Genomic DNA, 27268 nt, shown 5'->3' on the forward strand with positions numbered 1-27268 from the left:
GCAGCATATAATTTTTGTATTTGAGAATTCCTGCTGACTGGTCTGTAGTTGATAGTTCAATGTGTCTTAGCCTGCCTCTGGTAATTATGTCGATCACAATGTGTGATCTGAGAATTCTGATAATTTTTATTTGGAAAGTGAGAGCTTCTTGTCTCTTTTGAGAGCCAGTAAATCTCTGGGCTCATTATACCTCTGTTGTCAATGCCTGTACCCCACCCTTGGTGGAGGAACAAATATCACTGCTGCCCACCATTTAGTACAAGATGTTGGGTCATACAGTCGCTGAAAATGAGTCTGGCAATGACTCACTCAAAATTCTCTTGTTAATTCCGACTTTGCGTATGACCTAGTTTTCTCACCTTGAAGGTCATCTTCTTCTGTGAATGTTTTGTGCTCCTATTATCTACTTAATGACTTTTCTCCATTTCTTACCTTCCTGAAATGATCAGAATAGTCCTGTAATAGGACTTTTTGTTTTGTTTTCCACTGTTATCAATAATTTAGTATTTTATAAAAATACATTTCTCTCACTTCATTGGATTTGGGGCAGAATGAAAAACACATTATGTTAACAGTATGCAAATTTGAATCAATCTCAAGACTTTTAAAATATATATTTTGCTTATGGTAAAAATTGGCTTTTTTAGAACACAACTTTCTCATTTATTAAATCAATTAATAATTTAAAATTAGACTATTCAGGTAAAACAACCAAGATGTATTAATATCATCTGGATGTATTAATATCATCTCAATTTGTCTAGGTTTCCATTATTTTTTTTTCCTGATCGTTTTCTTTTCATCTAATTTTCAGTGTTAAAAGCTATATGCTTGGTCAAGAGCTGAAAAACATCTGTTTTAAGATATACTAACTTAAATTATATCCTTAGAAAATGTTTGGGTGTACAGAACTCTCACTTTTTGGAGCCACACCACTTTGTCCTTAATGAGCTATTATTCCAAGACTCCTGTCTCCTACCTTAAATGAGGAGAGTGTGGGTTTCTGTGTCAACTATTTTATATCGATTTGTTTATGTACTTACTTTGCTAAGAAATCAATTAAGAGTCAAATATGACTACTTGTAGCTTTTACTGCTTTGCATTAGCTAATAACTATTTGTACAGAATTGGGCTAGGAGCCAAACAATATACACTTACTATATAGTTCTTAAATTGTTAAATTTTCATGTAACAATGAAATACCATTTAATATCATTGTATTAATGTAGTAGCCAGTTGCTCTGGTTGATCAAATCACAATTTAAAATAGTATATGCTAAGACTATGTTTTAATTCTGTAAAACATTCTATATAATTCTATAATTCATTTGTAATGGCCTCCTACTAAGTTCAACTAATTGGACACATGCTATCCTGGAGTAATAAAATTAGAAATACATGTGTTTCTCTGTGTTGTGTTGATGAAATGTTTTCTCTTAGGGACTACAAATTATTATTAGAGGCACCTGGTCTTCATATTTAAGTAGATAAGAATCACTTACTATTAATTACACTGAGTTATAGTCATCACCTTGAAATCTATTCTCCCAAATTAATTGTTCACTCCAATCATACATTAGTTCTGGAAAACCCACCATAAGATTAAACAGTCCACAGAAGCTTGTCTGAGATTCTGCTGTATCTATGATAGGTAAATTGTAAAATAGTTTCAGGGAGGTGTTAGGTTCACATTAACTCTGCCGTATTTTATATATGCTATAGAACTTTGAAGTTTCAATTGCATATTTGCCACTTATTTCTTGATGTGTGTGTGTGTGTCAATCTGGGATATGACCAACTTTTTTTTCCATTTTCTCTATACTGTTTATTATTTTTTCTCTGTAGAAATACAGATGTAATTTTTCTAATCATTTGAGAATAGGCTGGAGATCTCCTGCCCCTTTAGCTCTAAATACTTTAGTGTGCATTTTCTAAGAGTAAGGAGATTATTTCACACACACTTAGAAGAGTTACAAAGTCCGGAAATTTAAGGCTGAGATAAACACTAATTTCCAATCCCCTTATGTCTCTTTAGTCTCCTCTGTTCTGAAATACTGCTAATCCACGCTCTATTTGTTTAGTTAATTTTTAAGGTTACATTCCCATATACATATTTAATGAGTTTGACAAATATTTTTATCTCTGTAATCAGCACTATTATAAAGATATAGAACATTTCTATCATCTCCGCTCTCCTTATATGTGGAAACATAGAGGATGTGTTATTTTGTTTGGCTTCTTGAGCTCAGAGCAATGACTTTGTAATGCATCTATGTTTGTGCAGATACCAGTTGTTTATAATTTATACTACTGAAAAGTATTTCATTTTCTGTACATATCACAATTTAAATTCTTTTGAAGCTTTTTTTTTTTTTGCTTTGGACTTTTATGATAAAGCCGCTTTGAAACTTTTGGTAAAAATTATATTTCATGTACATGTATATTTATTTCTTCTGAGTATTTAAGAATGGAATTTCTGTCATATAGTAAATATGTGCTTAGTTTTGCAAAAATCTGACAAAAAAAAGGTGAGTTCATTTTACATTGCTACCACCTATGTGTGAGAGTTGCCAGTTCTAGAACAGGTTAAAAAAGAAAGCCAAGAAATGGTTGGTTTTAGAAGTGTGGTAATTCCAGAGCTATTTAAGAAAATGAGAGATTAGACTTGGGTACCCTTATGACTCATTTTCACAGAAAATACACCTATACCTTGATAAGAATACTAGCCAGATTTCTCAAATTTCATAATAAGTGTTCAGCCCTTCTCTCCACCTCTCTGTATTTGAAAGCTTATGACCTACCAATTATATAAATCGCTGGCACTCTACATTCTTGTCTAAGCTCTTAAGAGTTAATTGTCTGCTCCCCAGTCTTCATGACAAGCTTAACAGAGGCAATTAATATTCAAGAAAGATTGTATATTTGACCAATTATTCATGCATTACTCTAGAGATACTGTTATTTTATATTATCAGGCTAGACAGCCCAAATACCAGTTATTTGGAACATATTATTTTACCACCCTAAAGTTGATTTGTTTTTTCATTTGCAATTTAAAATAAAGCCCTAATTTTTTCCTTGTTGTTGTTTCAAGATTGAAACTTTATTGATCTTTTTTATCCAGCTTTATTGACAGATACTTGAAATATGGAATTGTGTAAGTTTAGGTGTATAATGGAAATTTGATACACACACATATATATATATTGTGAATGTTTACCACAATAAGGTTAGTTAACAGTCTTCACCTCACATAATTACCAGTTTGTTTCTATTATAGTGAGAACATTAAATCTGTACTCAATAGCAACTTTCAAACATACAATAAAGTATTATTAACTTTAATCACCATGCTGTACATTAGCTCTCCTGGAACATCTTACAATTGAAAGTTTGTACAATTATTCAATGACTTCCTAGTTGCTCCATCCCTCAGCCCCCAGTAATGACCACTTTATTGTTTTTAGGAGTTTAACATTTTTAGATTTTATATATATGTAGGATATACACTATTTGTCTTTCTCTGATGTATTCCACTTAGCATAATGCCTTCAAGGTATATCCATGTTTTCAAAAATGGCAGGATTTCCTTCTTTCTTATGGCCAAAAAATATTCCATTGTAGATATACACCATATTTGCTTTATTCACTCATCCATCAAAAGACACTTAGGTCAATTCCATGTCTTGACTATGATGAATAATGCTGCAATGCACATGTGAGTACAGCTATCTCTTCAAGATAATGATTTCATGTCCTTCAGATATATACCAAGAAGTGATACTGCTGGATTATATGGCATTTCTATTTTTAATTTTTTGAGGAACCTCCATACTCTTTTTCATAGCAGCTGCACTAATTTACCTTCCCACCAGCAAAACACAAGAGTTCCCTTTTCTCCACATCCTCAAGAACACTTGTTATCTCTTATCTTTTTGATAATAGCCATTTGAACAGGTATGAGGTGATATCTTATTGCAGTTTTGATTTGCATCTCTTTAATAATTAGTGATAAGCATCTATTGAATTGTATATGTTCTTTATATATTTTGGATATTAAGTGTTTATCAGATGTATGGTTTACAAATATTTTCTGCCTTTTCATAGATTGTCTTTTCATTTTATTAATTCTTTTGCTACCTAGAAGCATTTTAGTTTGATGTGGTCCTACTTGATTTTTGCTTGTGTTAGTTGTGCTTTTGGTGTCAGATCCAATAAAGCATTGTCAAGACCAATGTTAAGGAGCTTCTTCCTGTGTTTTTTTCTAGGAGTTGTCATATTAGGTCTTAGTTTAAGTCCTCAATCAATTCTAAGTTAATTTTTGTGAGTGGCATAAGATAGGAATTCAGTTTTATTACTTGGCATGTAAATACATGGTTTTCCCAACAGTATTCTTTCCCTATTGAGTATTTTTGGCTACTTTGTCAAATACTAGTAGACCATGCATGCATGTGTTTTTCTAAGTTCTTGATTCTTTTCTATTCATCTACATGCCTGTTTTTATGGCACTGCCATAAGTTTTTGATAAATATAGTTTCATAATATAGTTTGAAGTCAGGAAGTATGATGTCTCCAGCTTTGTTCATTTTCAAGAATGCTTTGGCTATGTGGATTTTTTTTGTGGTTCCATATGAACTTTAAGTCTATTTTTTTCTATTTCTGTGAAAAATGCCATTGAACTTTGTATAGGATTGCATTAACTCTATAGATGGCTTTGGGTAATATGGACATTTTAATGATATTAAGTCTTCTTATCTATGAACATAAAGTAGCTTTCTATTTATTTGAGTCTTCTTCACTTCTTTCCTCACTATCTTATAATTTTTGGCTTATAAATCTTTCATTTCATGATTATTTTTGGTAACCTCTGTTTTCTTCCCTTTTTCCTAGCTAGTTCTGTACCTCTCAGCTCTCTTAGAAAAGCTGCTCACTTACCACGCTCTCCCTTTCCCAAGGAAGGGGGACTTTTCCTAGCTGGGGGGTTCCTTCTTGTCACTGAGCAATGCCAGCTTAGAGATTGGATGATGCTAGTAAAATGAAGCTGCCTTCCCTCTCACACAGTTAATCTCAAGTATTTTGTTCTACCATGTTGCTGAATTTTCTTAAGTGGACTCTGGAACTCTCCCAGAGCTATTTTTGTTCTTGTATAGCTATCCAATTGTTGATCTTTGTAGGAGGGGTAGAGGCTGAGGTCTCCCTGTCACCATCTGGGTGATGTCACTCTTGAAATCCATATTGATTTTTACAGTGGAAATACTTGCTTCTTCTTCCTTTCTAGTATTCTAATTTCTGATTCTGCTTTAAGTTTTATTCATGTATGACAATTGAAAGCATTTTCAGAAGAAGTGAGATATGTTTTTAAAACTTCAAAATCACATGTGAAAAAAATTCCAACATAACCACAGTCACAAGAAAGCTCAGCTACATAATTAGAATACCTTTCAACAATTTGCTCATTTTGGATATACCTAGTTATCATTTTGGACTAAACACCTCTAGACCAACTCACTGCTTTTAAGTCCCCCACACCTGAAATAATGTTTTCTTTTCCCTAAGTGTTGAGAGTTAACTGCTTCCTCCCTTTTAGCTCTTAAAAATAAATATATCAATCTGTTTACAATATCTCCTTCTCATTATAAGAGTAGAGCTACTCATTTAATTAAACCATTAATGACCTTAACCAAAAAACGAAAACAAAACATCTCATTGAAATAAATGATTTGTTTTGGTAATAGTGTCCTGTCGAGAGTGCAAATAGATTTTTGATTGGTGAGTAATCTCCCAGGAATCCATTCTGCAGCTAAAGTATTCCCCTTCCTTAGTCCCTCCCATCGCTGCCTCTTATTTTATGGTAGGACACCATCATCTCTTGCTTGGTTAGCTTCCTTGCCTCCAGTCTTCCCCACTCCTTTCCCCCTTATCTACACTAGTACCGTCATCTTTCTAAAATACAATTATGGGGATCCCTGGGTGGCGCAGCGGTTTGGCGCCTGCCTTTGGCCCAGGGCGCGATCCTGGAGACCCGGGATCAAATCCCACGTCGGGCTCCCGGTGCATGGAGCCTGCTCCTCCCTCTGCCTGTGTCTCTGCCTCTCTCTCTCTCTGTATGACTATCATTAAAAAAAAAAAATAAATAAATAAATAAATAAAATAAAATAAAATAAAATACAATTATGGCCACATTCCTCTGCTTGAAACATTTCATTGTCTTTCTTCTCATAAACTGCTGTATGTTCAAAATAAAGCCTAACCTCCATATGTTGACTTAGAAAGCCCTGCATATCCCAATTACGACTCCTATCTCATCTCTTCCCCCCACCCCTGCCTTTTTATGCCTACTCTATTTGAATCTATATTCTAGGTCTATAGGTGTTCTTCTCTTACCTGTGGATCTTTGTGTATGTCTTTCTCTTGTTCCTGAACACTGTAGAGCAGATTTTACTCTTTTTGGGTTAATGAATACTCTTCCTCTGTGATGTGTTAATAATTAGGGAAAGGAGGTGGAAGTTTAGAAGTTGTTTTAAATTATTGGTTAGGTTAAGCCTCTCTGAACTGACAGAATGGTCTTAGACTCTAAAGATGAGAAGACATTGGCCATCTAAGAAGAAATTAGAAGAGTCCAGCAAGGGCATAACTGGGAAAGATTATGGAGTATTTAAATAATAGAAAGAAGTCTGTATAGCTGAAGAATAATACAATGCAGGGGGGAATCACAGTAGAATGATTAAAGAAGAAGCTAGAAAAATATAGAATATTTGAATCATGTATAGTATTTGTCAGTGTTCTTAAACCCGATTTCAGTGTGGGGTAGGGAAGTTCCCCAACTTCCAACATTTTAACAAGCAGTGCTCTGTACACCAACAATTCAAGTCAATTCTAACACTGTCTATTAAGCGGTGGCATCATATTTCTCAGGTTAAGAGTTTACAGTTCTACAAGACTGTTCCCACATACTTCAGGTACCAGTTGCAAGAGTAGGTTGTTACCTGTGCTTCTGACTGACTGGTTACAGACTGGAGGTTCCCATGACCCCTTCCTTGGACTTTAGACACTAATCACAACTCTACATTGTTACCTATTCTTTTGACCAACTGGCTACAAATAAAAGGTTACCATAACCTCTTTACTAGAGTAGCTCACAGAACTCAGAAACTGGCTCAGTTGGTTGGGCGTCTGATTTTGGCTCAGGTAATGATCTTGGGGTCATGGGATCAAGCCCCATGTCAAGCTCTGTGCTCAGTGGAAGTCTGCTTGGGATATTTTTCCCTCTCCCTCTGTCCCTCCTGCTCGTGATCTCTCTCTCTTGCTCTCACTCTCACTGTGTCTCAAATAAATAAATAAATAAATAAATAAATAAATAAATAAATCTTAAAATATATATATATATTTATACCTCAGTAGCAGCTAGATGGAGGCAACACATACAGCAATATTTGGGGAAAGGGTGCAGAGCTTCCATGCCCTCTCCTGCGTTATTTTCCCTAAATCCCCTATGTTCACCAACCCAGAACCTCTCAGAACCCTGTTCTCTTAGGCTTTTATGGAGACTTCATTGCTTAGGCATGATTGATTTAATAATTGACCATTGACAGCTGAATCTTTCTCCAAACCCTCTTCCCTCTCCAGAGTTCAGAGTGGTGGTATTGAAAGTTCCAACCTTCCAATCATGTGGTTAGTTCTCCTGGCAACCAGCCCCCATCCTTAGATGAAGCCCAAAAGTAACTTCATTTACATAACAAAAGATAGCTTTATCATTCTCAGCACTGAGAAAACTCCAAAGGTTTTTTGAGAGCTGTGAGTGAGAAACTATGAATGAACACCAAATGTATATTTCTTATAAGTCACAGTATCACAGTATCACAGATCTTTCCACTGATTTTGGATTTTAGTCTCAGATCACTTTTAAACCACTTATATATTTTAATCAAGTAAGAGGTTTAATCTGAAAGATTTTTTTGAACTGATTGCTCTGTTTTCTCTGTGAACCAAGGATTGATGTAAAGGAGGGTGAAACTGGCAGTTTTGAGATGGGCCGCAAAGTTATTATGGTGTCCAGGAAGGATATGATGATAGCTAGGTTAAGGTGGAAGCCCTGGAGACAAAAAAAAACAAAACAAAACAAAACAAAAACAAAACAAAAAAAAAAAAAAACAAACTATCAACACTATCAATACAGGCTATAATTTAGAAGTAGAGTCAAATAGGACTTGGTGATGGATAGGGAGTTGGAAAAACTGCCTTGCATTTGGGCAGAGAATTTCAGAGAATGGTATTTTTCAATATTTTTTCCTTTTTTCTGAAATAACTGCTAGAAAAGAAACAGTAATAGACACCCTAAGCATTCCACTCACTTACTTTGACAGTGTTTCACCTTACTAGTTTAGCTGATCTGTTGGCTACACGGTTCATTCATTCATGAATGGTTGCAAGATGCTTATTATTTACATCAACTAAATAAAGTGGACTGCAGTAGATGATCTTGACAGGAAAGTGCCATAGTTCTATCAGATTCTTATGACCTGTTATTTTCTCATCCTGACCCACCCAACTCACACTTTAGGGGAATTATTTCAATTAACTTTTTCTCCTGCTCAATGTGGTTTTCATGACCCACTGTGGTCAGGACCAGATTTGTCTTTCAGGCTTGGTTTTTCTCTTCTCCTTATACATTTTGTGTTTCAACTAAAATTAGAGGTCTTCTTTGTTCCTTGAGTACTGTAGAATTGTATCATCCTCTTGCCTGTACTCCTATAGTCTTCCAAATGATATATTAGAATACCTTCTCTCTAAAAACGTTCTATCATCATCAGGGCTTGGAGTGACAGTAATGCATAATGATTAGGGTAATTAGTTTAAGAAGCATTTGTTTAAAAAAAAGAAGCATATTTTATAATCTTGCCTCTGTTGCTTAATAGACATGTGGGTTCCAGCAAGTTCCTACCTTCTTTAAGAGCCAGTTACTCTTTCTCTAGGATGGGGAAAATAGTAGTTTCTACTTAAAGTGTGGCTCTAAAAATGATATGATATAATGCACAAATGCATTTCATAATATGTTTTACATAAATTAGGTGCTAAATCAATGACAGGTATCAGTATCCTTATTAATGCTCACTTCAAATGCTAGAACTATATGAGAAAAGCTCATGACATCAGATTGTACTTTCAACTTGAATATGATGTCATGTGTTACAATTGTACATATATGTCTGTATATATGCATACATACATATAGAATGATCAAAAATAATCTTATAGTTTCGCTGGCATAACAACATGACTACATATCTTGCATACTTCTTAGCACATCTCATTGTGCATTAAGATTGTGTTATATACCAAGCATACAGTAATTTCCTGTGCTGAACATTTTCTAATCTGCCTTACATGCAATTCTTACAGAACTTGCTCATGTCTTTTTTTTTTTAACATTGTTTGTACCTACAATGCCTGTTAAATGAGAGTTAAGCCACAGCTCTCACCCACTTTGTCACAGGTAATTGGATTTGGATGAACCCTTGGCCCTAGTTCTTTTAGATACATTCTTTCTTCCAAATCAGAGGCCAAGTACAGAGTATCAGGCTAAATTGGTGTAGTTGAGCCAGTTTAGACTGGCCATACTCAAGCCTAATACATTCTGAAATAGAGAAAGGCATGCTGGACAGTGACAGAAAAATGTCATTTGTGTGCCCACAGAAGGATGCAACCCTCAATTGACATATAAAATCATCCTGGTGCGTAGCTTTCTTGTTGCTGATGTCATTCTGTAATTCAGCCTTTCACACTTGCCAGATCTCTGAGTATGATACCCTGTGCCCTTCCAAGAAATCATCCATATTTTAGTAGTTTCTGTTGCTAATAAGTAAACTATTCCTGTTGGAGACTATGTGCAGATCTCCCTACATATTCTTTGCCGTGTGCCATATTTTCATCTTTTCTCATCCACAACACCTAGCTCATTGCCTTACACAGAATAGCAGTAACAATCTGGATAGTGCTCAGTTGTTTTTACCACTTCTTTATAGGGTGAATTTAACACCATATTGCTCCCAGTGCTGGATTAGATGTATTTAAAAGTGAATTCAAACTAATTTCCTTCAAGGAATGTGGTAGCATTGAGGTTTTCTCTTAAGACCCCCTAGATTGTGGTGAGCCTGAATTGGGAATTACTAAATTGGACCAAAGTAAAGAGCACAATTGGCTGTTTTTATAGTATGTCACACACATGTGGAAAAAAACAAAGACACTTCCTGGATTGTAATCTTACCCTGGTAAAAAATAATTTTTTCTGAAGCTGATTTGCATTCCAGAGGTCTCATTTGTTAACCAGGGAGAAAGCAGATGTTTCTATGTTGCTGGCACAGAAACATTCTAAATTTCAGATGCTAAATCCCAAACGAATGTTTCAAAGCTTTCATGGATGTATGTTTTATAAACTACAGTTTATGTGGAGTAGAAAATAAATTTTTTGAGATTTAATTGAAAAGTCTTGGTCCTGTGAAGATGGCAATGTCATGATTCTAAAGGAGAGTTAATGAAAAGTTGCAAAGTACATAATCTATCAGAGAAAATAGAATATAGATGTTAGCAGCAAGGCTCGGGAACAAGGCAGCTAAATTCTATAAATTCTATAAAACTAAATATATTCTAGAAAACTGATCATTGGTTACATAATTCTAAGTAAGTTACTCAGAATTTCTGAGGCTCAATCTCCTCATGTAAAAAAGTGGAATATGGGTGCAAATAATACTTGAAAGCTTTTAGGGAAAAGTAAATCAGATTATGGAAGTACAGGGCTTACCATAATGCCTGGCCTATAAAAATTTCATAATTCATGTGAGTTTATTGTCATTTTGTTGTAATCATTGTAGACAGATTTTTCACTTGAGTTCACTTGTTCTGTGGCTCTGGTAAGAACTGGGCAGGGAAGATTATGGGATTGCATGAATGACAAAATTTATATTTATGAATAAGTGATGCATAATCATTTGAAATGACAAACACCAAAATGTTAATTATCTTTGTTATTAAATAAAGATAATGCATATTCTTAATTCTTTTTGTATGCGTTTTCCAAACTCTCTCCTGACCAAGATGGCCTTAATGTTCCCTTCAGCTTGAATAAAATTTAGACTGATTTCTTCTTGACTATAGGGCCCTGATTGCCCTTCTCTTACCACACTTACTTTAGAAAACTTGCAGTTGTAAACTCTTTCTCTGTCACTTAGAGATGTAAATTGTTCACAATCCAGAGATCTCTCTCAGGACATGGGAGCATACCTTTGGAAAGTATTTTTTGAAAGATGCAGACCTTCTATCACCCTGTTTCTGTGGGATGGTAGGAACCTATCTTCAAGAAATGATAATGAGCAAACACAGATGGCCTAATGACATTGAGGGAATGCCCCGAAATATCCTCCAGTACTTCTCCATTACCTCAACTCAGCCACTGATAAATCTTCCTTCCTTCTTATTTCAATGGAGTTGTGTTCAATTTTTCTTCCCTATTGCAAAAGTCTTGAATAAATTCTTCCTTTTTGTTTAGCCTGTGCAGTACAATTTTTTCTTTTATACTACAAACATTGTAAAAATCAAAGTACAGGGTATATTTTTGAGCAGGTGTGTGTGTGTCTGTGTGTGTGTGTGTGTGTATGTACATGAAAGAATGATGTTAGCTGACAATGTTTGTTAGCTAAAAATTCTAAAGAGGAACTGAAATTCAGTCTTTTTAAAGTCATTGCCCTCAAACTTGTTTCTTAGTATATTATAATGACTATATTTCAGCAAAAACTGCCAACTGCAAAAACTCAGCTATAGGGGTGAGCTGAAGAGCACTTGGCGGCTGATAGCTTTCTAAAGCATAGCCCTCCAGTCGAAGTCCAAGTCCCTATTGGCTACTGACTTACAGAATGGCATTCAGCAAAAGACATGGTCTTCATCTAGCCTCGGTATCATTTTCCTATATCCGAAGATAAAGGGAAAAATGTTCTGAAAAGAAGTGTAGAATTAGGAATTCAAAAAAAGCAGAGCATATTTTCACTTAGAAAAAATTTCCCTCCATTAGTTTGCAAGATATATTTGCATTATAGGCCATATTTTGGCTGGTGAGAGCCACACTCTAAACTTTTCTGGCTGCCAGTGTTCTGCCTCTAGCTGTCTTTGCCTCATCTGTAAAATGGGAATAATAACAACGTTTGTATCATAGATTTGTTGTGAAGATAAAAGGAAATAATATAAATAAAGCACTTGGACTTTTTAAAAAAGCATTTGTACTTTTCACTGAGTCTTGTACATAGTACTTTGATGTCAGCCCTGCTTTATTATTGTATTTAAATTAAGATGTTGCAAAGAAGAACATAGTGGCCACCAAGCAACTTGACTTGAACATGAGAATTGAGTCTGTTAAGAGTTTCTTTTTTCTTTTCTTTTTTTTTCAGATTTGATTTATTTATTAGAGAGAGCACAAGCAGGGGGGAGCAGCAGAGGGAGAGAGAGAAACAGGATCCACACCAAGCAAGGAGCCCGACATGGGGCTTAAACCTAGAACCAGGGGATCGTAATCTGAGTTGAAGGCAGTGCCACCCAGGCGCCCCAATTATGAGTTTCTTAAGGCCAAATTGTAGGAGTTTATTTATGACCATGAAATACCAGAGTCACATGTACATCTGAGGTCAAGGAATTCTCACGTGATATCTCAAAAAAAAATGTTAGCAAGGAAGGAAGGAAGGAGTGTGTAATTTTTGGATAAATGGTATATCTGTCACAATCTACATCTTCAGGGTAATTAAGTGTTCTTCTAGATGTAGATTTCTTTTTGGTGGCATGTGTTTTATCAAATGTTTGTATTGTAACTTATTTACCAATTTTCTATAATTGAACATCTGGATTGTTTTCAATTTTTCATCATGATAATAAGTATGAGTTTATTATCTAAACTCAAAGGAAATAAAGACTGCTGATAAGGCTTCAGTTTTCAGCAGAGTATTTTATATATTTATATTTTTTCTTATTTCTGGTATTAATTTTTGAAAGGAGATATTTTTCACCCCACTTGTATTTATTTGAAGACTCATGTGAAACTGATTCATTCATGGTTTCATACCTATTTATTTCTACTGAATAACAATGTGTGCTTGTTTATGATCTCTATGTTCATTTTAGTACTTGTGAAACAGCTAATGGTTAGGTGACTTTATTTAGGAAAATTGAAGTGTATGGCCTTCTGAAGTTGCCACTCTTCATAAATTTAATATTTTTGACCACATTTTGACTTATCATGGTTAATAAGATTTAGGGAATTCAATTAAAACTAGGTTAAATGAAATAAGGAGTAATAAACAGCATCATTAAATAGCTTTGTAGCTGAATTATCCAAACAGAGTTCATCTCTAGGCATAGTTTGTCCCCCATTAACAACTAATTCAAATGTCAAAGTGGATGGTTTTTACTTGAATTACAGGTTTCAGTTAATTGCATAATCACATTAAATATACTATTCCATTAAAATTGTATCTTTGTTATATCTTTTGGAGGTTTGAATGTAACAGCCAGTTGGATACTTCAAAGGAAGGAAATAGAACCTCATGATACTTTCACCAAGGCCAAGAATCCTAGCCTTGACCTTCTTCTTCTGCCTAACTCCTGCAATTTTTTTTTCCACTTTAACTCACTGTTGTAAATTTTAATTTTTAGTTCCTTAAAACCTCCTCATCTCAACTGATGTGCTTTATTTTATTTTATTTTCTAGAAAAGTCAAAAACTTCTAGAAAAGAAAAAGTCAAAGAACTTCTAGAAAAACTTCTAGAAAAAAAAAAAAGGTTGTGGTATTAATTGGCTCTGATTAAGATTATGTGACTCTGGACTTAAGAAAATAAAATTCAAGGCCTGATTCTTTAGGCCCCGAGTCAGATGAATTCTTTTTTTTACTCAAATATTTCTTAAAGGCAACAACAACAACAACAACAACAAAAAAGTAATAAGGTAGACTTCTCTTTTTTTCAAAAATTCTTTTAAAATTTTGACTAATTTCAGGACCAAGTGTAAGAAAGAAACTTACATAAAAAGGAATAGAAAGTAATCTAGCATATAGACATGGTTAAAACTGTGTATCATTCCCAAGAAGAAGCTATCACAGGCAATTTGAGCAGTGGCTATGAACAAGGACTCAGGAATTACACAGCTTTTTTTTTTTTTTTTTAATTTCCCTAAACGTACTTCCATCAATATTACAAGGAACAGCCTTTGTTCAGATGTGTAATTATATCTGAGGGATGCATTTCTAGGTAGAATTGCTGAGTCAGGGGGATGGTCCATATAGAAATGTAATTGCTATTGCCAAATTACCCTCCAAAGGGATTGCGTCAGTCTGTAGCTCACACAGAGAGAGAATGGATGTGCTGTTTTCTTGTATATGCAATGCTACTGGGTGTTATAAAACATTATGACTTCGTTAGTTTGATAATGGAAAAACTGTGGTCTCTTTGATGGTTACATTATGTTTCTTTATGAATGAGATTATTTTCTTTTTAAAAGTCAAAGTAAATCTAAGCAGCCTTTCTTGGTGCTCCTGCATTCAACCTCAAAGTTTTATATGATATATATATTTAAAGATATAAAATACACAATGAATAATGCATACAGTGCTAGAAAAAGCATAAACACAACTAAAACTTTCCTTTGTTGTAATAATATTTTTGAAATCATAAATAGCATTCATCAAATTTTAAGTCATTTAAACACTGGCTAAATTTTACACAACTATTATAAATTTTCATAAATGGACACCTATGCTTATGTTCTGCTTAAATGTCATACTTTACTAAAATATCTGAGACTGGCCAATTTTGAAAAATGCAAATCTTTCAGTGTTTTGGAAGTTTAATTTATTAAATGTCTTATCACTTCAAATTAAATTATAAATTTGATCTTAGTGGTAATATACCCATCTGGAGTATTTTTCCAAGAAACATTTGTAGTCATTAATAGAAAGAACATATGAAATGCTATTTTTCAGTAGTAGCAACAATGGATGTTGATAAAGTTTTGTTCAAATAATTTTGATTTTAAAAATAATATATTTCTGAGGTGACTAGGTGGCTCAGTTGGTTAAGAGTCTGCCTTAGGCTCATGAGGATTCAGCCCTGAGTCAGCAGGGCTCTGCTTCTCCCATCCCCTCCCTCCCCACTTGTATACACTTTTTCTCTCTCTCTCAAATAAATAAATAAAAATAATTTAAAATAATACATGTCTAATCAAAGTATTTGCTTGTCAAAGAGGCACTAATTATTATTATTTTTTTAAGATTTTATTTATTTGTTCATGAGAGAGACAGAAAGAGAGACAGAGAGAGAGAGAGAGGCAGAGACACAGGCAGAGGGAGAAGCAGGCTCCATGCAGGGAGCCCGATGTGGGACTCAAACCCGGGACTCCAGGATCACGCCCTGAGCCGAAGGCAGGCGAGAGGCACTAATTATTGAGAAAATAACTAAAGTAGACTTATAGAAATACTTGTTTTCATAGTCTAGGAAATGAAAAATTTGAAAATAAGTTTTGCTTCAAAAATAAATAAAAATTTAGTTTATTTAAGGAGATAAATCAAGAGTCAAATTAAAGGAGCTGCTTGCATGGTCTTACCTATAATAATCTCTTTTTTTCTCAGCTAAAACCTTAGTTTCCCAAGCCTTCTGCAATTTCTAATGTGGCATTTATTATGAGTTTCCCACAATGCATTTAATAAATGGAGTTACAGTTTTGAAAAACAGGAACAGAATAAAAGTATTTTAAAGGCTACTTATCAGTTTCACTTGGAAAACTCCCCTGCCCCAGAACCAGAAGTCTTTTTAGCATTATTCAAATATGATGCTCTTTATTCTTGGAACATCCAGACACTCTTGACTGAACTATCTACATTTTCCTTATTTCTTTCCTCAGCAGTACCTCCATGCAAAGATAGGCATAGTATAGAAAAGCCCATGAATCTCTTATCTGCCTAATGTTTTCTGTGAGCATTATCAGTGAAACACTTGAAATAAAAAATGATTCAATCTGTTGAGTTCAGAAATTAGCTATGCATTTAATGGTTCTGTGGGATCCTATTCAGTGAGAATATTCAAGGCTTGATTTGTTAACAAAGGCTTGATTCAGCGAGACTTCCCATAGAAAACTGGGAATGTTAAAGCTAAGTCAACATCTTTATAAGAACACTAAAAGTTATCCCCAGAGCACTGGTAATTTCACATTCAGAGTTACAGATTTATTATTATCCATTAAATATAACTGGTATTTTTTCTCCAAATACTATTGTCTTTCTCTCACTACTACCTGCTTCACTGTTTTCACTGGATCTTCATACTTTCTCTCTGTTAGAACATCCCATGTGGTGTGTAAATATGGAACCAACCACTTTCCTTATCTGGAACTGACAGGAACAGGGCTGTTTCTCTTGCTGGGGATGGCAAACTTTCTGGAAAGGGTCAGAAATATTTTTGACTTTGCAAGTCACATGGCCTCTGTTGCAAAAACTTAAGTCTGTCATTTTAGCTCAAAATTAGCCAGTGATGAGATGTAAACAAAGGGGCATGGCTGTGTTTTAATATCACTTTATTTACAGAAACAGGCAGAGAGCCATATTTGCTTAACCCAGGGGCCTTAGTTCACTGACCTCTGCTTCTAACGCAATACACTAAAGTAATAAATCAATTTCAAATCTTTTAAGAGAATTAGTAACTTTAAATTTAGGCTATTATGAGGATGTAAAGTAGTAGATCTGGAAACTTCTCCATATCCTGTTTCGCAGCCCAGTGGCTTAGAGCTTGTAGAGAGGAATTTGATATCTGAAAAAAGCAGTGCACTGGTTGAACACTAACTACAGCCATGCATTTTGTCAACATTTAGCAAATTTAGTAAAAGGGACACTGTGTTTACTTAGTCAACATCCCTTCCACCCTCTCGCCTTACTAACAGAGGTTGGATTTATTCGAGGGGGAGGGGGCCATATGCTTAGCTAAAAACCTGGATTCATTCACCATACTCCTTACTTAAATGCTAATATCATGTGATATCCTTCTAGAAAATGATATACAAGTGAAGTCTAGTTGGTGCAGCTTCCAAAAAGCTGTTGTTTATGGGACTTAAAAAAGCACAGAGTCACCTTTTGCCCTTGACTCTTCTTTCTTTCTACCTGGAGTACAGTTTTGATGTCTGATATTTCTCGGGTGTGTGGCAACCAGGATGATAAAGCCACGTGTCTAAGCTGGAAGAAACTCAAAACTGAAAGGGGATTGCGCTGGGGCCTTTCTAGAGAAGGTGTAAGGACTGTGCTATATGCTTAAACATAAATTCTTGGATTAGAGTAAAATTAACCTCATTGCATTAGGCCACTGCAGCTAAGTGTCTGATACACACAGCCCAACTGAACACTGGTATCTTTAGCTTTAAAATATCATCTCTATTTACTGTGTAAGAGTAACCCAATCCAAAATTCAATTTTACACCAGATTCTAATTTCATTAATGTCTCATTTCTTTCTGTCTCTATTTTAATAGTTTCTTCTAAAAGACAGTTCAATTTCAAAATGGCATTTGGTTAGGAAATTGAAGAAACCTCAAAAACACTTTCCCTGTACTAAGACAGTCTCCATTTGCTGTATGTTCAGATTAAATAATTCTGCCTGCAATATTCTCAGCAGGTGTCACTGACCCTAAACTCAGGTATGAAAGAGTGAGGATGAAGTAGAAATTGAAAGAGCTCTTAAAAATCAATATAATGTGAGGTGGTACAAGATGCCACAATATGAGGAATTGCCCTTGAGAGAGCAGTGGGATAGCTGGATCAGAGTGCACCAGGTCACGTTTTCTTTAGGAACCGAACAGGAAGCAGGTGACCATGAAGGAGGCGTATAATCGGGAAATAATGTTACAGAGCAGATAACAACTTGCTAATAAAGATGATATCGTGACAGCGGCTGCACAATCTGCAGGAAGGCAGAGGTTTGCCGTGGGATTCTTGTAAGATTTCCTTTTTAGACTCTTAGGGCTTCAGTGCAAATCATTTATTTCCTAACGCTTTTCCATAAAGGGTGTGATTAATTCTCTTGATCTTTAACAGATAAAATAGTCCCTTAAGGCCTTGATATGGGACTAGGAATGCCAGAGATAGAAATGAACCTACCAAAAACATTCTTAACCCATTTGATACCTTATCACATTAACCCTTTGAGACCCTTTCTAACTCTACATTTTGACCCTTGGAAGTGTTTCTAAAAGACAAGGATTTGTAAACTTGACTTGAACATTTTTTTTAGCATGAACAACACATTTTAAAGATAAATTATAAATAATTTACATACTAGACTATAAAAAAATGTTTGAAACATCTGACCCACTCTACTTTTTCTCTAAGGAGATAGTTGAAGTTTTAAGACCCTGTTAGATGAGGAAAAGTCTGTATTTTCTTGATCTACATTCTTGTATTTATTCACCATGGTTTAGACAGTGACAGAATGCAGAATTATTTTTTGAGGTTTTATTAACTAAATATGAGTCTAATCAGATGTTTACACAAGTCATTACCTCTAATTAATGAATTTCTATTTGTTCATTTCAGAAATGCTGGGTTTCTCAAAACCTAGACATACGTTCTGCAGACACTTAATGGGAGTTAATAGTATTCTAATATGGTAGATGTTTTCTTATCATGCTGTGAACATGGTGAAGGGTGGGATTAAAAGCTCTTTGAATTTTACTACTAAGCCAGTTTTAAAAGCAATTTCCATTCACTCATAACCAAAGTACTTTCTTTATAATGCTGCTAATCATTTCACAACAATCACCAGAGATATTGATGTTGCTGTCTTATTGGCTATATTCTTGCCTGATATAACATGGCTCGCAAAAGTACTAAAAACTTTATGCCATGGTACGGAAAATAAATAAACCTACCATTAAAAATCCAATAAATGTGCATGCCTTGTATCACAACTGACTTGGATCTTGGCTATAATAGCTAGAGGATGGAAGGAACTTCCCGGAAAGAATGGAAACACAAGAGCTATCTATTTGCTGTTTGAAGACTTCTCAGGGGATCCTGGGCATTGGAGGGGGATGGCATGGTGACTTGTCAGGGGCATACACCTTGCACATCTTAGTATATTCTCTCCTTAAGCCACGGAGGTTATCTCAGGTTATTTTGGATTATTAAATATTGTCTTTTATATGAACCAACATTTTCAGGTTATTTTAGTATCTACAGACATCCCCAAACTTACACTTGGAAAATGATGTCTTCAGACCTGGCCATATCTCTCCTGAATATTACACTTATCCAGTGTCAGAGTCCAGAAATGACTCCAACAAGGAGTCTCTGGATCCTAATTGTCAAAGCACAGTGGGCTGGCCATCAGCAATTAGGTTTAGAGTCTGGCAATTCCTATTACAGCAAGAATATGAAGAATCCTCCAGAAGCAGTTATAAAGTATTTAACTTAACATTTATGAAGAAATGGATGGAGGCTGAATATCTGCCCCAAGTTCATTTCTTCTCACCTATTATTTGCTCACTTGTGGTTCTTGGAGGAGTAAATTCTACCAGAGGGAATATGCTCAGGTGCATTCATTCCAGAACACAGCAGGGAACTCTTCCTGGTGAGTAGCCCAAACTGTATCTTCTGAGAAGATGGGAGACCTTAGGATATTTTAGTTCATCTCACTGTGTTTATATGGCTACCAGATCACATAAAAAATGACATGCAAAAAAGTTCCATTTCAACATGTAGAAGTCTTCTGAGAAATAATGACTTTTTATATAATTTAATTCTTGCATCTTGATCATATTTTTGTTCAAATTATGCCCTCTCCTATTTTATTTTAATTTTTTTGCCCTCTCCTAGATTATTGTTAATTATAAGTGTCTCCCAGATCATTTTGATAAAAACATTTCCAAACAATGAACAATATCTCAGAACTGGATAGACTTTTCATTTCATAAAATGAAACTATTATAAATGTCTAAAATTTTACATAAACTCTTCTAACTTCCCCTTGCTTTTATGAAGGTCAGACATCCTGTTTTCCAGTCACAGTTCTTTTCTTGGTGTCTGCTTTGGAGTGGATCATGCCATTTAACCTTCTATGTTTGTTTCTTCGTCTCTAAACTGAGGTTAATAATTTTGACCTTTTGCACTGGGGCTTTGCTCCTCTGTGAAGAAAAACATTAATGCCAGCAAAGTACTCTGGGATCTGTGGATGGAAGTGCAGGAATGGAAGGAATTATTCTGTTTAAGGGAGGAAAAACGTGGATACACTTGAGTAAATCTGTTTCACACGTGCTGTTCTGCTCCAGCAAAGGTGAATGGGGCGTGGTTTCCAGAGTGAGCAGATGCTCACATGCATGGTCTGACTGATAGACAATAATATTGGGGATATTACCATTCAAAGCACATAGAGACTCACTGACCTGATCAATTTGCCTTTTCATTTATTTATTCACGGCTGAATTCCACTTGCAATGCGTGTGCCAAGCATTCATGTTGGCAGGTAGGGAGATAAAGATTGGTTAGTTTGTGCTCTTAAAATGAAGCTGAGAAAAAAAATTAAATTCCAAATATTTCATAATTGTGTTTTAGCAAATAAATCTCCATAAGCCTTATGTTACTTTTTGTTGGGAGTAAATGAAATGCCTCGTGAAACTAGAGAAGATATGTGAGGACTGCTTTACTTCCTTTAACTTGACCCCTGCATCTGCCCTTTATTAAATTGCTTTTGATCTGGGCAAAGACGATGGCAGGTAGCCTCTCTTCAGGACCAGGAAGACCATCTGTTCTGCAATTTCTCTTTTAAATTCCTTTACAAAATACAAGGATGTGAACTAGATGTCTCCATTTCTTTCTAGGAAACACTTTTACCCTCTTTCCTGATCGAGGTCCATTTTAGATAGTAGTAATACCCAAGAGCAAATAAGATTCATCAAAAAAGAGTCTGCCAAAAAATCATAATTGAATCTAAAATTTATAATTTTCTTCAGTAGTGAAAATGATGGTGCATTTCTGTTTACAGAAATTACATGTTTCAATTAAATATTACAAATTGGTCAAGACAAGGGTGAGGAACATACCCAGTATGCTTCCTTCTCCTATCTTCTCCTTTAGACTACACCTACCAGTTCTGTGAAGTCCCTATGCAAACCACTCAAACACTCTGCTTTCAGTAAGAATATCGAGTGTTTTTAATGGCTCTCCATTGCCAAGTAAGTCAAGGGCTCTTCATTTATGCTGCTTCCCAAAGATCCCTGTTAGAAAAGATAACACCTACCAGTTTTGTAAAATCCAAATGAAAACAACCCAAATACTCTGTTTTCAGTAAGAAAATCAACCAAGTGTTTTTAATGGTTCCCCCATTGCCAGGTAAATCAAGGACTTCTATTTTTGCTGCTTCCCAAAGATCCATAAAATCTTTTTTTTTTAAAACATTGTATTTATTTATTCATGAGAGACATAGAGAAAGAGAGGCAGAGACATAGGCAGAGGGAGAAGAAAGCTCCATGCAGGGAGCCTGATGTGGGACTTGATTCTGAGACTCCAGGACCACACCCTGAGCCAAAGGCAGACACTCAACTGCTAAGACACCCAGGTGTCCCAAGATCCATAAAATCTGACCATTGCTTACCTCTAAAAGTAATAATATTACATACTCATTGAGCATTTGCTATATATCAGGTGCTGTGCTCAGTGTTTTACCTTTATCAACTCAAATAATAATTCCAAGAACTCTACATGGTAAATAGTGATAGTTTGCCAAGTTACAAATGTGTAAACTGAAGTTAGGGAATAAGTAACCTTAGATACCCAAAGCTATTGAATGACAGAGACAATATACAAATTCAGGTCTGACTGATTTCACAATCTTTCTCTTAACTCCTACACTGTGTTGTCTACTATCCAACACCTCTAGACATCAGACAGACACTGTTTTATTGCCTAATGATAGGGATTTTAGGTGCTATTCTCTGTCTTCCTTACTCCCCATCCCAGTGAGGCTCAACTTCACCTGCTCTAACCTATTCACCCTGAGTCCCTGCTGATAAGCAATGATTACTGGACTTTCTACAGTTCTTTGTAAATGTGTGAGGTAGCATTTTTTTTTTCCTGAAATGTGTTTGTCTTGTGCTGTTCTCAATAAGAACAGATCTACTCTATACCCTCAAAGAACTTTTTTTTTTTTTTTCCAATTGGTTTGTTTTCTGTTTAAACAGAGGTAGATTACGGGCCATTATAATCCATGCCATTGTTTAAATAATTGGATTTTTATCAGAACAGGAGGAGAAAAGTAGAAACTTGGGAAAACTCAAGCTAAAATATGAGGTTGACAAAATATGCTCCCTAGATTCTTGGAAGTTTTCCTTATCTGTCCAGTTCTCTTTTCATTAGACACATCAACTGTTGGAAGAGTCTCTTATAATAGGCATGATCCCCTTAGTGTAACCTATTCCAGATGTATAGTATTTGCGATTAGCATCCTGTTGTATTGTAGAAGGTCATTGAAAACAACTAATATAATTGTGGATTTAACTTTTTCGCCTTGCAGTTTTATCCATTTTTGCTTTGTGTATTTTGAAGCTTTGTTATTAGGCATAGAGACATTTAAGTTTATTTTGTCATTGTGATTTATTTACTCCATATCTTTATGAAATAACCCTTTTATTCCTAGTAATATATCTGCTCTAAAATATACTCTGCTTGATAGTGATTGAGTCTCTTCAGCTTTTTTTTGCACTAGTGTTGACATAGTGTATCTTTTACTATTCTTTTAACCTGTCGTATCTGTATTTTAAAATTTGTTTTTGTGGTCAACGTATAGTTGGGGCTTACTTTTTAATCCAAACTGATACTAACTTCTCATTTCAGTGTTTAACCATTTACATTTAATTTGATTAGTGATATATTTAGATCTTAATTGTTTGCTAAACCATTACATTTGCTATTTGTTTTGTAACTGTCCCATCTATTTTGCCTTTCTTGATACTTTTTTTCTGCCTTCTTTTGGATCAAGTAAACATAATGATTTCCTTTTATCTTCTTTGTTATCCTATTGGCTAAAACTCTTTGTTTTATTATACTAATGGTTGTGATAGAACATATTGTGCACTTCTTTACTTATCACGGTCTGCCTTCACTTGTTACTCTACCATTTCATGTACTGAATAAGACCTTTCAACATATTTGTTATTTCTGCCTTCTCAGGTTTTATGCTGTTGTTGTCAAACATTTTAATTATAAATTTGTTAGAAATTCTCGGAAACATAGTTATTATTTTTGCTTAAATTATCTAAATACATTCAAATATTAAGAAATATGTCTTATTTATCCTGTAGTCACTATTTCTAGTGTTTATTCTTTTGTGTAGACATGCATTTCTATGTGGTATTATTTTCCTTTTGCCCATTGATATTCTTAACATATTCTTTTTGTGTGCTCCTAAATTCTTCTAGTTTTTCTTGTCTTAAAATATCTTTATTTCATCTTCTTTAAAAAAAAATATTTGTGGGGCACCTGGATGACTCAGTTGGTTAAGTGTCAGACTCTTAGTTTCAGTTCAGGTTATGATCTCAGGGTCATGAGACTGAGCCCCATGTTGGGATCCCTGCTCAGCACAGAGTCTGCTTGAGGCTCTGTCCCTCTCTCTCTGCTCTTCCCCTTGCTTATGTGTTCTCTCTTTCTCTCTCTCTAAAGGAAAATAAAGAAAACTTTTTTTTTAGAAAACTTTTTTAAAGAGATATTTTCACTAAACATAAAATTTTATTTTGAGTTTTTAATTTTCTTCAAGCAATTTAAATATGTTGCTCCATTGTATTGCTTCTCATTTATATTGTTTCCAGTAAGAATTCTTTTCCATCCTCCTCTTTGTTCTGTATAGGAATATGTCACTTCTCTTTAGATGTTTTCGAAAATTACACCTTTTTATTTATTTGGTTTTAAAAAATTTGATAACAACAAGTGTTAGTATAGTTTCTTGCACTTGAGATTTGGGGAAGATTTGTGGGTTTTTAGTCTTCAGGAAATTTGGATAATTTTCACCATTACATTTGCAAATATTCCCTCTCCCTTCTTCAGAGACTCCAATTGCACAATGGTTCAGTTGATCACCATCTTTTATCTACTTTTTGAACACATAGGACACAGTTAAAACTGTCCTAGTCCACTCTTCTGCCAATTCTAGCATCTGTTCAGTTCTGTATTGGTCTTTATTATTTTCTTCATTTTAGGCTGTACTTTCTTGATAATCATTGCATGCTTAGTAATCTTTGATTGGATGTTTATGTTATTAATTTTCTTTGTTTTTGATGAATATTTTTGTATTCTTATAAGTTTGTTTAAATTTGATTCTGAAATGCATTTAAGTTATTGCAGTCAGGTGCATACTTGTATTTCTTGCTTTTATAATTTGCTAGGCAAATCTAAATTAGTGCTCAATCCACAGAAAATTATTCTCTACTGAAGCAAGATTTCCCTGATTTTTTTTTTTTTTTAAGTAGGCTTCATGACTGGTGTGGAGTGCAATGTAGGCCTTGTGCTTATGACCCTGAGATCAAGACCTGATCTGAGATCAAGAGTTGGACACTTGACTGAGTCACTCAGATTCCCCAAGATTTCCTTGAATTCTAAACTCAATGTCGCATGAGTTTTTCCAGTTTTGTTGGTGAGAACAGGCACTATTCCTTAACCTATATGAATGCTAGGTATTGCTGCCATTAATTCTTTCAGGTGGCCCTTTTCTTGGATTTGAGTAATTTTCTCACTGCAATTCAGTACACTGAAAATTTGAGCAGATCCCTCTGTAGATCTGTGGAGTTTGTTGCTGTGCAGCCTTCAGCATTAAGCATTTATTAAGCCAAATCTGTGGCTAGATGTCTTTAAACAAAATCTCTTCCAGTTTTCTGTGTTCCTTAAATGCATTTTAACTTTACTGACTTCCTTAACACAACAAATCTCAACCTCCCCAGTCTGTCTTAACTTTTCCTGTATGCTTCGAAAGCATCTTGTGTCTACCGCTATTAAGAAACTAAACACTAGCTTATAAAAATATCTATTCACCCATCTGTCTCCCTTGAAGGGAAAATTATTGATTTGACAATTTTATGTCCCTATTATATGGTAGTAGTTGACAGTATTTGTTGTTGGATGAATAAGACAGAATTCTCAATCATTTCTATAACTCAGAGATAGAAGTACAGTCTTAGAATCTGGGACACTAATGGAAGAAATAAGAGATGTACCTGCAAGTTTCAAAGAAGTTTCCAGTCAAGTGTCAGTTATGAGTAAATTAATAAATTTCATCTCCTAGGCTATTTAGGTTTTACATACAAGTAATATCAAACATTAAATAAATATAGAGTATTTATGTGGGCTCTTAAATTGTGTAGAACAATTTCCAAAAGGTCTTTGCTTACCAGGCAAGCTTTCACTTCAAAAACTAGATATTATTATATGGAGTCTGAGGAAGTGTGAGTAGGAGGATAAGTAAGAATGGAGATTTAAAAAGCCTTTCTCCCTTCTGGCCAAGGCTCTCTTAACACTTAGACATTCTGCATTTATCAGCTCTAGAGAACTGTTGATCTTTTTTTTTTTTTTTTTTTTTAACACATGGGCCATCATTTTATTTCTTGAAATTTTCTGTTATTTAAAAGCTTCTGAAGCACTTGTCAAAAATTGAATTCAGATTGACTCCACTATTCCCCCTGTAGCTATTTATAGTTCTATGAATCTCTCTCTCTCTCTTTTTTAAATTTATTTATTGAGAGCTGGAGGGAGGGGCAGAGGGAGAGGGACAAAGAGCAGACTCAAGCAGAGCGCAATGCAGGGCTCCATCTCATTACCTTGATTTCCTGACCTGAGCTAAAACCAAGAGTTGGACACTTAACCGACTAAGCCACCAGGCACCCTTTGTTCTTTGTGCTTAGAATATTCTCTCTTTGAAAATTTCGTCTTGCCTCCTTCTTTAGATACTTAGCCAAGATGTGGTTATCTGGCCACCATTTCCCATAAGCATATCCTCTTTCAGGAAAAAGCTAATGATCATTAAAATTGGGGCTCTAGCTTTATGGTGGGCCACAGTCCAGTACAGCATTATTACCTCACTTGAGAGCTATGTGGTTTTTGCCATTCCTGGGAAATATCGCCTATCCCTGATTTGGAAAATGAAAATAAATGAGTATAGATTTCAGACAGTTTAAAATCATTTTGTATTGGTTAAGAGAGGCTAATGTTCAAATATCTTCTCAATTCAGGATTAAGCACCAAACTTCAAGACACTCATTTGATTGTAGTTGTTTCTCAATTTGTTCAATGTCATTAGGTGTGCTTAGTGGACAGTTCTGAGGTGGAAATCCAAACAGGTAATGAGTAACATCCAATTTCCATGTAAGCCAATTGTTTTAGAGAAAGCATTAATTAAAAGAAGTGGTAGGTTAATTTAAATCAAGCAAGGCCAAGCATCTATCTTGAGCTTATGTCCCTGACCCATTTTTATCTTCTGGATACAATATAGAAATCTGCATTGGATAAATAACTCCACCAGGAAAAAATTAGTTAAGGATCACATTTAGAGCTTTGAACTAAATCTTTCACATTAACAGATGCTCTTAAATGAAACAAGCTCATTTCATCAAGTGTATTTAATAGCATCAATTTTCATGAATAAGAGTAAGTGTATTTTACAAATGAGAGGACCAGGGGCAGTGGTGAGAGGAAAGTTCACCCTGTAACCTCCTCTCCCTTCATACCCCTTCATATTTTTCCACTTATATTTCACGGGCACCTAAATGATTGCAGATATGTAGCTAGGGTGGTTCCAACAAGAACTGGGGTCCAACTTGGCCACACATTTCTATGGTGATTGTGACAAGCTTTGATAAATAAGCCATTTGCCAACTAAATGTATCTTAAAGAGGAGAATAACATTGATGGAAAAGGCACTTTTTACTCTATCCAGAAAATCACCTCTGTACCCAGGACAAAGTTTAATAAAGAGCCTCATGGATGGAAAAATTATTGCTTATTTATATACCCTTTCTGTTTTTCTTTTCTGTCCATAGAGACTGAAGGAATTAAAGCAACGAGAATTTGCTCGAAACGTAGCTTCAAAGTCATGGAAAGATGAGAAGAAACAAGAAAAAGCTCTTAAACGGCTTCACCGGCTGGCTGAATTAAGACAACAATCTGAATGGTAAGAATTAGAGGTTTCTTGGATCGTTCAAAACTGTTTTCAATCATTGGGGAAATG

General features: G+C 35.0%; 1 protein-coding gene across 1 annotated transcript in view; it reads left to right on the top strand.

The window, feature by feature from the left end:
- ZNF804B (zinc finger protein 804B) overlaps nucleotides 1-27268 on the top strand; it is a 492135-nt gene that overhangs the window by 454654 nt on the left and 10213 nt on the right. Inside the window, exon 3 of the mRNA XM_026018663.2 lies at nucleotides 27081-27211. Within this exon, the coding sequence (XP_025874448.2) occupies nucleotides 27081-27211 (131 nt within the window). The remainder of the gene's footprint in view (nucleotides 1-27080; nucleotides 27212-27268) is intronic.

Source organism: Vulpes vulpes, chromosome 7, assembly GCF_048418805.1.
Source record: "Vulpes vulpes isolate BD-2025 chromosome 7, VulVul3, whole genome shotgun sequence".
Classification (NCBI taxonomy): Eukaryota; Metazoa; Chordata; class Mammalia; order Carnivora; family Canidae; genus Vulpes; species Vulpes vulpes.